General features: G+C 42.5%; 2 protein-coding genes and 1 pseudogene across 2 annotated transcripts in view; 2 read left to right on the top strand and 1 right to left on the bottom strand.

Annotated features, from left to right (window-relative positions):
* Positions 1-14,723, top strand: part of LOC148103302 (polymeric immunoglobulin receptor-like) — a 796,664-nt gene that overhangs the window by 477,385 nt on the left and 304,556 nt on the right. The gene's annotated exons all lie outside the window — the stretch shown is intronic.
* Positions 1-14,723, bottom strand: part of LOC118456030 (cell adhesion molecule DSCAM-like) — a 533,233-nt gene that overhangs the window by 505,988 nt on the left and 12,522 nt on the right. Inside the window, exon 3 of the mRNA XM_087831802.1 lies at positions 11,982-11,988. Within this exon, the coding sequence (XP_087687928.1) occupies positions 11,982-11,988 (7 nt within the window). The remainder of the gene's footprint in view (positions 1-11,981; positions 11,989-14,723) is intronic.
* Positions 5,982-9,100, top strand: LOC148103316 (uridine 5'-monophosphate synthase-like; annotated as a pseudogene).

Genomic DNA, 14,723 nt, shown 5'->3' with positions numbered 1-14,723 from the left:
CTTGATCTTGGCCTCTAGTCTCCTTCTCCATGGAGGGTGCTGCTCCTTGTGGCTGTTCATCTTGTAGCCAAGTATCTCACTGATCACTGCTGCCATAGTGTACATCAGCTGATTGGTTTCAGTGATGGTCACAGCATGTATTGTCAGTGATGCTTCATTCACATCATCTAGTAGACTTTCAGAGGGTACTTCATGTAGTCTGGGTAGTTTTATACAGAGGGTCCAGGTTTCCAGCTCAGCCATCATCTTCTCTTTCAGGTCAGCTGCTCTCATCGTCCACGCCTTCAACGCATCAGGTGTTCTTGGGGTTTGGTACCTAATCTTGGAAGGTGGGATTGATGATATCTCAAAGAAAAGTGTAAAATCCTTCAAAATAAAAGTATTTCTCCACTGGTGAGTTGGATTATGCGATATGACCAGTTTATGTTCCAGCTTGCTGTGTGGCCTCCTGCGCTTTTGGGCCTCATGTGGAGCCACTGTGAGCAGATGCAGACTGACACAGTGGGGCCCAGTACTGATGTGAAAAGCAGGGCACATACTTTACTCATACTGTGGGCTCCAGATGTGCCCCAGTGAGGAGCCCCTATTGTGGGCTGTGTGCCGCCCACACTAAGCAAACAGGGTTTGCATTGAGGCCGTACCCACAGTATACAAATCCAGAGAGCAGCTGTCTGTCATTTAAGTTTCTATTCAGAGCTTTCAGCCGAAGAGGAAGAACTCTGTTCTCTGTTTGAACCACTTCCTGTTTTACACTGAAATAACTCCACCACATTAGCTGTGTCCCATTTCAGGGTCTGCACGCTTGAAGTACGCGCACTACGCGTACTACGGACGGTGCGTACGAGAAGTGCGGAAGTGAGAGGCTTGTGAAATAGGACGATATATGCTTCGTCGCGCTGTTCAGGTTGCCTAGCAACCATGATGCTAACCGCGAGACACGTTATATACAGCTTTGTTTGACAGAAATGAAGGAGAAAATTGTTTTGTTGGTCAATCATTTTTGTCATGACATCACTTTGATTAGTTGAGTATCTGAGGCTGAGACCACAGGACTGTAAAACATGATTGTTGGGCTTCATTTCTGTACTGAACAGTTATTTAAGATTAGCTAGTAAATAATAATTAGTTAATGTTGTTCATGAGACTAAAGTCATCTCACTGTGGTAATGTAAATATAATATGGCCAATATCATAGTATTGTCAGATTATTATGATTGATATATCTCACTGACTGTCAGCTTGTTGTGTTTGTGGATATATGACTGACTTTAATTATCCATAAAATCATCAGATTCTCTGTAAGATTAAGGTCGACTATATATATATTTAGAAGTAGAGGCTTTAAAACCAAGTTAATGCTGTAAGTACAAACATCACTAATGTCACACAACTTTGCCAACATGTGGCCAACAGCAATGTTTTAATGTTCTTCGTTATTAAACATTCGTACATGAATAAGTGACGTCATATTCAGTACTTACTTTTGACAGTTCACTTTTCGGCCGCTCCCTTCTTGCGGCAAAATTATCCACACCCACCGCCGCACTATGAATTGTGGGATATATGGGACCACGAAGCGTGCACCGGACCACGCTTGATATTTGGGGAAATCAACGGCGCATTTGGAGTATGAGTTTGAAGTACACTTCGAATCGGGACAGCCGTCGTCGCGTGGCGGTGACGTGATCGCACTTAAAATGCGTACTTCAAGCGTGCAGACCCTGAATTGGGACACAGCCACTATCTGGAAGGCTGAGTGAAGATGCTGAGCTCCTCCACACGTCACTTCAATAAAACCTTTGATTTATAATTAAATGATTTATTCATTCATGTATAAGGTTTTGGTTTGTAGCATAATGAGAACACAGGTGTTCATACTTGTTCTACATACAGCTGTGACGGTTCTGGGTTCTTTTGACCCAGCGTTTTGAGTTTTCTTGTGTTTTGGTGTCTAATGTATTATTATTATTATTATTATTATTATTATTATTATTATTATTATTATTATTATTATTATTGTAGTTTACTGTTTAATTCTGAGTTCATTGTTATTACCTCTCTGAGTTTACTTATGATCAGTTTAGCTCCTTGGTAGGTTCCCCTTGTGTCTTTGTCCTCTGTGTCGATCTGTGTGTCTTTTTATGTGTGTTTGTGTCTTCTTTTCCTCCTTGAGTTTCATTCTGTTTTCCACACCTATCATGTTTATCCACGTTCCCCCAGCACATCATCTCTCCCCCTCTCTCTCTCTCTCTCGTGCTCCCTTGTTCTGTCCCTTGCTCTTGTGTTCCCCTCTCGCCCTCCTTTGTCCTCATACAGGTCTCTGTGTCATGTCCCCCTTGCCTGTTCCCGTGTCCCTCTTCTCATGTTCCACCCAGTCTCCCCAGTTGTTCGTATGTTTCATGTCTACGTGTTCCATGTCCGGTTGTCACAGTCTACATCTCACAATGTTTGCTGTTTTAGTTTGACAGTCTGTGTCCTGGTCCCATTAGTCCCAGCTCCTGTTTCCTCATCACTCCTAATGTATTTAAACCCTCTGTTTTCCTCTGCCCAGCGTTGCGTCCTCCCTCATGGCTGTGAGTTCCTCCTTGTGTTTAGTTTTGTGTTTCTCAGTGATTTCCTTACTGTGATTTTCTTAATCTTAAATGTTTGGTGATTCAGTAATAAAGCTGCATTTAACTTCAGTTTCATCTGCCAGTCTACAGTCTTTGGGTCCAATCCTGCCTGCTGCACACAGCTGGTTTATGACACTAACAGGCACACACCTCCCTCTAGTGGTCACATTAAGTTCAAACATAGAAAAAGTGTTGGACACCTATAACATAGTCGCTGGGGAGACTATGTTATAGGGGAGCTCTGGCCCAGATGCCTCATTATCAATGGCATCATTATGTGCAGCATCTTTATGGATTTATTTCCTTTTCTGGTTTAAATGATTGTTTATGCTCTTGAACTGTGGACACAGAGTCAGAATCCAGTGAGATAACTTTGTCATCATCACAAAACTTTATGCAACTTCTACAAGGATTATTGATTTATTAAACTTTTATTTAAACAGGAAGTTAAACACTCTTTCTTGCGTGTGTCCTCGGCCAACCGAGTCAGCTTTAATCTGCTATCTTTTCAACAGCAGGAGAAACTGGAGGTTCCAGAAGTTAAACTCAACATAAAATTGTTCACACTTGTTGCCACTGATGTAATTTTACTGTATCTTCCATCAGGTGGAAGGACTGTAGGCTGTCATTGCTGCTGTGAATCCTGCTGTAATCTGAGAGCAAAACAGAAGTTCAGGCTGTCTGTCCGGTCAGTAAAACATCCAACACTGATAAGAGCGTCCTCCATGCTGTGTCAGGGGACCGCAGCTGATCCCAGTTTGGTCTTCACTTCATCCAACTACACAACCATGACTGTAGGAGACTCCATCACCTGGAATACTGGGATGGAGTCAGTGAAAACATGCTGCTTTCCTGGAACTTAAATTCTGGAATTATCTGTTAAAATCCCAGCGACTATATGGGAACAGATGATATCTGATATCAACAGTCTGGACTTTTTTAAAAACATTTTTTTTTTCATCTGTTTAGGGTCCTGGAGTCGTGTGTGTGTGTGTGTGTGTGTGTGTCTGTTCATATAAATAGGCTCAGAAAGGGAAAGTGTAGACAATCTAGGAGTTCACACTTTTTTATTATCAGGCAAATAAAGATTCAGGTTGCTTAGCTGTTAACTTCTCTGTCAGACAGTCTGCACACTGAGAAGTGAAGTACAATTTATAATTTAAAATATATATTAGACACATGGAAAGAGGAACTTGGCAGCACAGTGGTGAGCACTATTGCCTCACAGCAAGAAGGTCAAGTTCAATTCTGCCATCAGGCATCAGGGTGTTTCTGTGAGGATTTTGCATGTTCCCCCCACGTTTGCAGGGGTTCTCTCCAGGCTTTCTCGTGGTCCTTCTGCACGGCAACATTCATTAACCAGTCAGGGATCTTGTTCTGTGTGAGAAACCTCTCCTGACCTTAAAGTTAGTGATGGGCAGATGAAGCTTCATGAAGCACTGAAGCTTTTCATCCAATTGGTTCACCCCAGCGCAAAGCGTCTTGAAGCTTCATTTGCTCTAGTAGGACACCTACTGGACGTAAAAATATTAGTTGGCATGAATTTCAAGAGTGTGGCCTTTTGCACACAGCCTGTATATTGTAGTGATGCAGTATACTGTGTATATTTATGCTGGCAGTATGGAAAATGATCATTTGGAAATGCTTAAAATGGAAATGATCATTTACTGTGAGGTGAGGTGTGGTTGGGGTGTGGACAGTAGTTGTGCTTTTGTAACGTTGAGGTATGGACAGCTACACACTGAGCCTCAGTCCTGCCTGTTCACATTTTATTCTGTAAAAACTACATTTTCATTGCTTTTATGACCTTTTTAGTGGGGAGAACATAGCTAGGATTTAATGATTTAACAAATCTTTTAAATCCTTAGTCCTCCACAATGCTAAATGGCTGGGAGTCCTCAATCACCATGGTAACCAGGTCTTCATCTATTTGAGATTGTTCTCCTGAGGAAAGACAACAAAAACAAAGCACAAATATAAATATCACACACGTCACTTATTACAGTTGTATAATATTGTTATATCATTTAGTAACATTACTGCATGCTATATTATCATGACATTTGATGGCTCACCTGGTCTTGCTCCACAATCGGTGTTCCCCTTATTCTCATGCAAAGCTCTGTAGTGCCTAAACATGGATGAGGTGTTGTTGTTATATCCCAGCTCCCTGGCACATAGCAAACACTTCACCTTGTACAAAAGTAAAGACAGCTTAACATAAATTGTATTGCACCATCAGTATTATGAAAATACATCTTCTGTAGAAATTTACACACCTTGTTGGGAGGAATAAAATCAAAATGTTCCCACACAGGGGAGGACATCCTCCTCTTCTTAGCTGGCTCCATTCTCTCCTGACTTTCTCTCCTCACTCTCATAAACCTCCAAACTGTCTCCAAACTCTCACTAACCGCAACTCTCCATCAAACACCCACATTTTGAATGGAGTCTGAGGGGTTTATATCGCTGTCATAGCTCGCGGCAAAGTTCGAACCACTTCCTGAACCAGTCACGTGGTACAGCCGGGCAGCGAGGCTTCGGACGTCATCATTTTCAGCTCCTCCCATAAATGAAGCAAGCCTCGATACGCGCATCGCGGAAACGCCCCCTCCATTACTCGACACAAGCTTCAAAGCCTCGATACAGAACGTCACATCACTATTGCTGCCTGTAAAAAGGCAATTACAAGAAAATGGAACAAGATAGACCCACCATCACAGGACGAATGGATCAAAATTATAGGTGAAATACAAACCATGGAACAATTGACCTACAGAATAAGGACTCAGGAAGATCAACACCATAAAAAGTGGGAGAAATGGACTGAGTACATAAACCCAACAGGATAAAGACCAAAACATTGATAATGAGAAATGATCAAACTGTAGAAACAAAGAGATCCAACATGCTTTTTTTTTGTTTGTTTGTTTGTTTGTTTTTTGTTATCCTACTTGTTGTATCTATCTTTTTGTTGTTGTTGTTGTTGTTTTGATGTTTTGTTTTGTTGTATAGTGTATAGTGTTTAAAGAAAAACAATAAAAGAAAGTTAAAAAAAATAAAAATAAAATAAAATGTAACTGTATTCTGACTTTGGAGACACAGAATACAAATATAAAGTAAATATGAATAAAAGTGTCAGGTTCAACTTGGAGGCCATTATTAAGCAGTCTAGCCTGTAACCTCACATCACGATGAACGACAACTTCATGCTGAAGACTTTAAAAATGTCCAAAATAGCTTCAGAAAACAAAAACGTATTCTCTTTTTGCAGAACATGAGCTTCTGATGGTTTCATCCACTGATCTCTGTCTCACATTCATTGCCAACACCTCTCAGCACTTCTTTATGTTGAGGTGTTAATGAAACATGTCTGCCATCAGGTTCATTTTAACTTTCACAAACAACGACTCTTTCTACCAGGCTTCATCACACATGCTCACTGACCTACGCGACGTTTTATCTGTAAACATTTGGCGCAAGGGTTCCTGGTAGCGCTTCCACTGACAGTTTAATCCTGAAGCTCCACGACGTGAACGGAGTGAAGTTCGGAGAATACAAGCTGAAGAGCGGCCTGCTGGCACCCATTTATATCAACCTGAGGGCGCTCGTGTCCCGCCCCGCGCTCACGCACCAGGTAACCACGTGCTGCCTTCACGGCTGCGCAACATACTGACTTCAGAACAGCTTAAAGCGATACCGCATTCACTTTCTGAAGGCAAACGTGTCTGTGTAGGCACTCGTCAGCTCCTGTGTAACATTGATACTCACGCGGTGTGTTTTACAGTAATTTAGCAGACTTAATGGCTGAGTTTCAGGGAACTCCTCCTTTCACATAGCGTAAGGCAGTTCAAACAGATAAGACTGGACCTGTCAGCAGCTAATCACTCACTCAAGCCTCAATAATCTTTATATGAATCAGCAGCTTTCTGCAGCAACACGGCTCCTCTTCAGGTCACTCAGGATAAGATAAGGATGAGCAGTTCAAACCATTCAGCCTTTAAACAGCTGTATCAGCTTTTTAATGAACATTTTATTAAAAGTTCATCATCTGCAGCACATCACTCTAAACTGTGCTTATTTTTCTCTTCGTCTCCTTTATATATTTTTTTCTTCCAGGTGTCTCATCTACGAGCGAGTGCAGGGAGAGGGGGCTGCAGTTCCACTCTGTGTTCCTTACACAGACTTGCCTTTGGCCACAGTGATCTGATGACATGAACTGCCCCTGGTCGTCAGGCGGAAGGAGGCCAAAGACTATGGTGAGCCGCCCTCAACTGATTTTCAAAAGACTCGTAATTTGCCTTCTGTAACCCTGCTTCAGGAACCAAACGGCTGGTGGAGGGGTCGTTGCGTCAGGGGGACACGTGCCTGATCATCGAGGACACGGTGACCAGCAGCACCAGCATCCTGGAGACGGCTGAAGTGCTCTGCAACGAAGGTCCAGAATCTAACGTTACAGCAAAGCTAATAATACGATCGTTACGCTGCACTGATGTCAGCAAGAGCAGCAGCACACAAGAATGACCTCTGACATGTTTTTATTCAAGGTGACGGATGCAGTGGTCCTAATGGACAGAGAGCAAGGTGGTGTGGAGATGTTGGCTTCAAAGGGAATCAAGCTCCATCCCATCATCTCCACATCTCAGCTGCTCCGTGTGCTGCAGGCAGCCGAACGCATCGACGCCCAAACCGCCCAGAGTGTCCACAAGTTCATCCAGGACAACAACACTTTCAGGTACAACTTTACAGAGTTTTCCCCTCAGTGGGGCTCATTGTTTGCAATCCAGGAACAAAAAATCAGTACAGTAACTCTGTCACCATCACTCTCTCTCAGCCCCAAGAATGGCAGCGACTCTCCTGCCAGTAAGAAGCTGGAGCTTAGTTATTCAGAAAGAGCCGAGTTAGCAAGTATGTAGTTTTAAACTTTAATTATTTAAAGTCCAAGCAGAGACTGGTGGTGTTTTCTTTGATTTCTCATTTTCTGTTCCTTCTTCATTTGTTCCTTCTTTTATCTGCAGACATTCACCTTCTAGCATCAAAGCTGCTGAAGATTATGGAGGAGAAGCAGTCCAACCTTTGTGTGTCTGCTGATGTAACCAACAGCGAGGAGCTGCTGCAGCTGGCCGAGTCGCTTGGTCTAAAGATCTGCATGCTGAAGACTCATGTAGACATCCTGGAGGTACAGCAGGATCAACTCAAACCTTCAGTCTGTACATGTAACAAACAAGCTGATGGGATTTTTCTATATATGTTACAGGACTACACATCAGCCTTCATTCAGAACATGCAAGCCTTAGCAGAGAAACACAACTTCCTCATCTTTGAAGATCGCAAGTTTGCTGACATCGGGAACACAGTCAAGCGTCAGTATGAGGGTGAGACGATTTCACACTTTCTTTTTGTCGTGTAAATTCAGGATAACTTAAAAACCGTGTTGTTTATATCCAAAGTATTCGAACGCTGTGATCTTCTGTCTTTTCTTCAGGTGGTTTGTACCAGATTTCATCGTGGTCCCACATAGTGAAGGCCCACGCAGTGCCGGGGCCGGGAGTGGTGAAAGGTCTGAGCGCTGTAGGGAAGCCTCTGGGCCGAGGCTGTTTGCTCATAGGTCAGATGAGCTCCCAGGGATCTCTGGCTGCTGGTGAATACACAAAGGCTGCGGTGAGCACATCTGTGTGGGACATGTTCTCAGTTTGTTTACATGTGCTTTGTTCTTTTCAGCTTACAGCTGTTTTGTGCTGCACAGGTGCAAATGGCAGAGGAGCACTCAGACTTTGTGATCAGGTTTATCTGTGGCTCCAAGCTCACAGAGAGGCCAGAGTTCATCCACATGACCCCCAGATGCAGGCTGGAGGTAAATCTGACTGCTTTTGTTGAACTTTTTCCACTTTTATTCATAAATTCACACTAGAAGAACTACAAAGTGAGGTGTGCACACAGTGTTGATATGAAATCCACCCTACTGAAGATGCATGGATACACAGTGCATGCTTTTAGTGATACATCCTTTGTTGTTGTAACTCGTGGAGCCCCGTCCTCCACAGTCTGTACACCTGAAGGTGAAGCCTGCACCGTCTGATCAGGAGAGTCAGAGATTTGTGTGAAGTCGTTCTCTGTTTTTGTAAAGTTCAGGCCAAACTGCACCTCAGACGACCTTGAAGTCTGCTTTTTGCCATGACTCATTTCTAACACATGGTGGTGCTGTAGTACATCAAACTAGCTATAGCTGTTGCTAATCTCCTAAAGTCTGCAGCAGTCTCCCCCTTTAACCCCATTTCCCTTCTCCTGGTCTCTCCTCCCCCCTTACAGGAGATTTGCTGGGCCAGCAGTACACCACTCCAGAGGAAGTTGTCTACAACAAAGGCTCTGATGTCATCATCGTGGGACGAGGAATTTAGGCAGCCTCTGATAGGGCGGAAGCTGCAGAGTTGTACAGAAAGTCAGGCTGGGATGCTTACAGAAAGAGAGTGAGCCAGAGCAGCATCTGAATGTTTTTCTATGAGTCTGTTGTGCTCAGTGCTGTCAGTGCTGCTGCAGATACCAACAGACTCAATAAACTGATGCACAAAACCAGTAATGTTGTGGGGATGTAGCTGGACTCTGTTAGGGTGGTGTCTGAGAGGTGGATGTTGTCCAAGATAAAGACAATCATGGATAACACCTCCCACCCACTCCATGACATGCTGGCTAGCCACAGGAGCGCGCTCAGTGAGAGACTGAGATTACCCACAATGCACCACTGAACGACACAGGAAATCATTCCAGCCTGTGACCATCTCCCTGTACAACTCCTCCATCTAACACACTGTAAACACTGTACTTACACCTTTTTACACAAAAATAAATAAAATGACAACGTTCACAGGTTAGAGTTCAATCATATATACTCCACCTCTGTAATATTCTTTGTCAATATTCTTGATATTTATTTTTAATCACCTCTGTAAATATTTAATATTTATAATTCAAAGATTTGTATGTATTACTGCTATTTCTTACATTTGTAAACTCTCTAACATATTGTATATGTAAATAGTTTTGTTACTGTTACTGTCTTGGAGCAGCTGTATCTCATGATCTCCTCAGGGATGAATAAAGTATTCTGAAATAATTCTGACTCGAGTTTCAAAGTGCAGCTGTAACAGGACCTGTGCAGGTAAACTGAGTGTTTGTAGGCAGCGTGTAATGATGTACACGGTAATGTTTGCGTCTGATATCACTGCCACATTAAGGTTTGCACTTGCAGGTGTGGATTTTATTGTTGATCTGCTGCTTTAAACGTTTCCGATTCCCTTTAATTTGTCCTCGATCCCTCAGCTTTGTGAACAGTCTGCCGAGCACTGTTGTGTTTAACTGCTGAACTGTAATCTACAAACTGCAGTCTCACATAGTTACACTGTTTTTTGTCCACATGGCTGAGAGTGGTGTGCAGGACATGGGTGATTGTGGATCTGTTTGGGTGAATATAGTGAAATTTGATGCTTAATTTTGCAGTGAAACATGTTTCTTGGATGGAAAAGAGACTATATAGCAACACCACAAGCTGTTCATGGTGGAAGAATAAGTTTTATATGTCAGGTAACACTGTGAGAGAACTACAAGCTTCATACTGGTGTCAGTTTTTAAAGTGTTTTTGCACTTTGTTAGCTTGTTTCTGAGAAACAGGAAAAATCTTAAACTACGGTGGAAACAGAAACGGTTTTCTCGTCTGTGCTGGAATCTCACCTTTTTCTCTGCTCTGTTCAGGAAAATCCTCCCACACACCCACTCACTGTTAAACTGGGTTATGTAAAGCTACTGGTTTAACAAAATGATTTCCCACTCTGGAGAACCGATGTGACTGTTGTCCTCAGTGGTAAAGCAGCTGTCTCTACTCCTGTGTCTCTGTCTCAGGTGGTCCCCGTCCCGTCCTGGTGATCGTCACAGAATCAGGAAGCCAACCAGACTCCCTATTCAGTGGATCATCACCCAGTACATCCTTAAGTGGAGAGTGGAAAGGGTTTGTTTTTTTAGATTTGTTTTCTCTTCCTCCATGATTGAGCTAAACTTAATATCTTTTTTTCATTTGTGATAATTTCAGCCTGTAAACGGTCCCTCAGTCAATTATCTTACAGCCCGAGGAGAGAGGTGGCAGTTCCTGGCCATCTAAACTCGTACACCATCTCTGGTATGAATTTTGACTTCACCACCACTTATGGATCGTGTAAGTTAAGAGAGGCTGGCTGAGTCACCTCAGTGCTGCATCACTGATGGTTTTGAAGGAGCGTGTATGAGACTGTCCTGAGTGACTCTCTGACAGTCTGTGTTTGTCCTGTAGTGGCTACAACACGAGGAGTCTGTGACCGATATGACCTCCAGCAGCCTTGGACACAGTTTCAGGTTTCAGAGTGGAGTACGGGCTCATTGAGCAGGGACACGGCACTGGATAGCCTGTTGTTCTTGGTAGGGGCAGATACAGACATTTACAAGTTCAGTTCAAAAGTGTTGTGTGTTGAAATTTTACCTGATTACAAATTTTCCTGCTCATCACAGATTTGATTCTGTCAGATGTGTCCTGCACAGCTACGTCTGTGAACATTAGTGAGCTTCTCCCTGGTACACTGTTAATGTCTGTGATGTTACTGAGGGAGGCGAGGACAACCTCATTCTTACTACTTGACAAACAACAGGTGTGAACATTCGTACTTTATATTCTGACTCCATTTCTGGTTTTATTTCTCGTCATCTTAATTTTAAAAACAAGTGCAGCCAGACTGAAATACAGTTTGTGTCATGCATCAACATTACACACATAGTGGTTCTAACGTGTTTGTTTCATAGCACCTGCCCAAGGAAGGAAGTGGGAGATACATCCATCATGATCAGCTGGGAAAAACCACTGGCTCCCATCACTGGTAAGCTATGCTAACATTTTCAGTCGCTGGCTACTGAGCATATCGGTCTGCACACGGGTGACTGTGTGGTCGTCCTCTGTGAAGGTGATGTGGTCTACACTCCATCAGTAGAAAGGGAAAGCACAGAGCTATCACCCTAATACAGAAACGTCTGTGACTCTCAGTGACTTTCGACCCGGGAACCTGTACAACATCAGCATCTATGCCATTGAGGACACCCTGGAGAATGAGCCCATCTTTGTACAAGTCAGCACCTCTGGAGAACCACTGCCAGGTAAATGAGTTTGTCTGCATAGGTGTACTACTGGCTGATTGTTCTGGCTCGCCTAAGAGATGTAAGGAATAATCCACGATGGTGAAATGCCATCCCTGGTTCCCGTCAGCACCTCTAATCTTTGCATATCATTATTCGATCTTCTGCCTGTGTCTCCATAGAGTTTGCATTAATACACTCAGGGTACCCATCATAACCAACCTGCAAGCTGCCTTGTTGCGTATATCGAGATTTATGCCTGTTTCCAATCATCAGTAGTAGAAGCAAAATGAAAGTGAAGTCACTGAGTTTACAGCTGTTGGTCATAAATATTTAGTACTTGTAAATCAGAATGTGTAGTTGTGAACTGAGTTTTGTAACCTTGTAAACAAAAATATCCGAAAATGTAATGTTACTTCATTTCACTTCTCAAATATCACTGTGTGTGTCTCCTGTATGATATATTTAACTGACATTTTTTATTGTAACAACCAACGATTTATACAGGAAAATAATGACTATTAACAACGTTGCCCAAACTTTTGCATCCCACTGTAGCTAGACTTACTTTTACTTACAACCGCTTGCGAGAAACTGAGTACAAAATCCTACACCACCTATACATAGCTCCTAATGTTTTGCATACGATCACACCTCATATTTCCCCCTTCTGTAGCAAATGTATGTAAAAAAAAATTATAAAAGGCTGTTGTGTTTTTCACATGTTTTCATGCTTTGTATCTGGTTCTGTTGAATGGAATGCAATGGTCTCCAGGATCTGTAGGATGTGTTGTTGCGGGTTGCTGTCTTCACCCCTCTCTCACCAGGGCAGAGCTGGACCTTGCTTCCTGCCTCTGGCCTCGCCTACAATGCTCACCTGTGGCCGTCTAACATATTCACCCGTTGGCTTCTCATCATGAGTGATGTCCCTCTCACACTACTTAAGACTGCAGGACAGTCTGCTTCTTCACTGGATCGTTGTGCTACCGTCAGTGTAGCTTCAGCTCTCCTAGTAATTCCTTGTGGTTTCCTAGAGCTTTCTCTTAACAACCTTCTCCTCTCCTTGTACAAAGCATCCCTCAGACAGCCAAACCCATCTCCTCTCTGATTAGATAGTTAAATTTGTGATTGACATAACATTGACCAATCAGCTGAAAGGAAGAAAAATTGGGTCCAAATTCGTCCTCGCAAGTTGAAACTCACACACAAACAGGGAACTTAAGTTTTAAAAAGATTTTTTTGGCTTTGTATTTGTAACCAGACCTTAACAAAAAAAAAGATTGTAGCTTGTGTAAATTGTTTTTTATTACAAACACACACATTGTCATCTGTAGAGTCACAAACATAAAATTTTCATATATTTTGTTTACAAGGTCACAAAACTCAGTTCACGGCTATGCAAAAATATTTGTGACCAAAATTTGAACCCATAGTGGAGGTTTATTGGAGTTTGCTGGATGATAATTATTATGTGCAATGCTCCAGTTTGACCTCATGGGGGCAGTGCTGTTATACGCTCAGACTGCAGGACATAACAGTGTTGGAGTGTTAAAGTAAATCAGCTTTAAACCATAAACCATCTTTTTTTGAGTATTTCCAGAGTGATTTCTGATGACATCAAACTGTGTGTGTTTGTGCCATCAATGACACCAGCACACAGAGTCTGAGTTCAGTTACAAAAAATAAGTTTCAAACATATAACATATAAGAACATAAGATGGAAACAAACACATACAGAGTGAAACAGTGTTTGTTTTCTTCCTGGTTTACTATTTTTTGTATGTTTGTCACACTTAAATGTTTCAGATCAAACAAATTTAAATATTAGATCAAGAAAACACAGAATGCAGTTTCTAAATGGAGGTTTTTGTTATTAAGAGAACAAATCCAAACCTAAATGGTCCTGATCTGAAACATTTAAATATGACAAAGGCTACGTTCACACTGCAGGCGAAAGTGCATCAAATCTGATTTTTTGCGACCCATATCCGATCATGGTGTGACAGTGTGAACGGCACAAATCCGATATTTTCAAATCCGATCTGGGTCACTTTCATATGTGGTACTGAATCCGATACATATCCGATGTTTTAGAAAGCGACTGCTGTTTGATGGTCATGTCGCATTAAATCCGTCTTTTACGTCACTGACACAAGACAGACGCCAATTACCAGCGCCGGAGAAGACATCGCGAACGCTTCCTGGCCATCCCGTGTAGATGTTAGTGAAACTGTTGGGAAGACAACGTGAACATTTTATTTGTACTGCATAATCTGCAGATTCTGACAGAAATCTGCAACTATCCTTTGAAGCACCGCTCCTCTAAAACAGCAATAAGGATCATTATTAGGTCATATGTAAAGAACAAAAGAACTTTATAACTTGAAGCAAAATTGGGAAACGTAAAGTCCAAAACAAGTCTTCATATTAACTTGAGGGTTCACACTTCAGCGCGTTTGGTAAATGGACTGGTTCTTATATAGCGCTTTTTTACTCTTCTGAGCACTCAAAGCGCTTTACACAACTTGTGCATTCACCCATTCACACCAGCACATTGTTCTAAGTGCTTTCTAAGTAGCATTCACACACATTCATACTCCAATGGATGCATCGGAGAGCAATTTCCCCAAGGATATTTGGCATGCAGACTAGGGGAATCCAGGAATCGAACCACCAACCTTCTGATCAGTAGATGACCTGCTCTACCGCCTAGGCTACAGCCACTCCATTTGCTGTCACATTTTATTTGTAGTGTGAACAAGCAGACAAAAAAATCGGATTTGATCAAAAAATCGGAACTGAGCATTAAGACAGTGCAGTGTGAACGTAGCCAAACATACAAATACCTGTGACTCTCCAGCTGCCCCACCCAGAGCAGACTGTAATCGTTGCACTAGACTTGCCTAAGCATGTTCAGACACTCAGTATGTTTGTGTGTGACTGACTCCAACTCAGACTAAAGGC

The sequence above is a fragment of the Neolamprologus brichardi genome, chromosome 3, assembly GCF_056152115.1.
Source record: "Neolamprologus brichardi isolate AB-2024 chromosome 3, ASM5615211v1, whole genome shotgun sequence".
NCBI classification, from domain to species: Eukaryota; Metazoa; Chordata; class Actinopteri; order Cichliformes; family Cichlidae; genus Neolamprologus; species Neolamprologus brichardi.
This window is presented reverse-complemented; position numbering and strand designations above follow the sequence as displayed.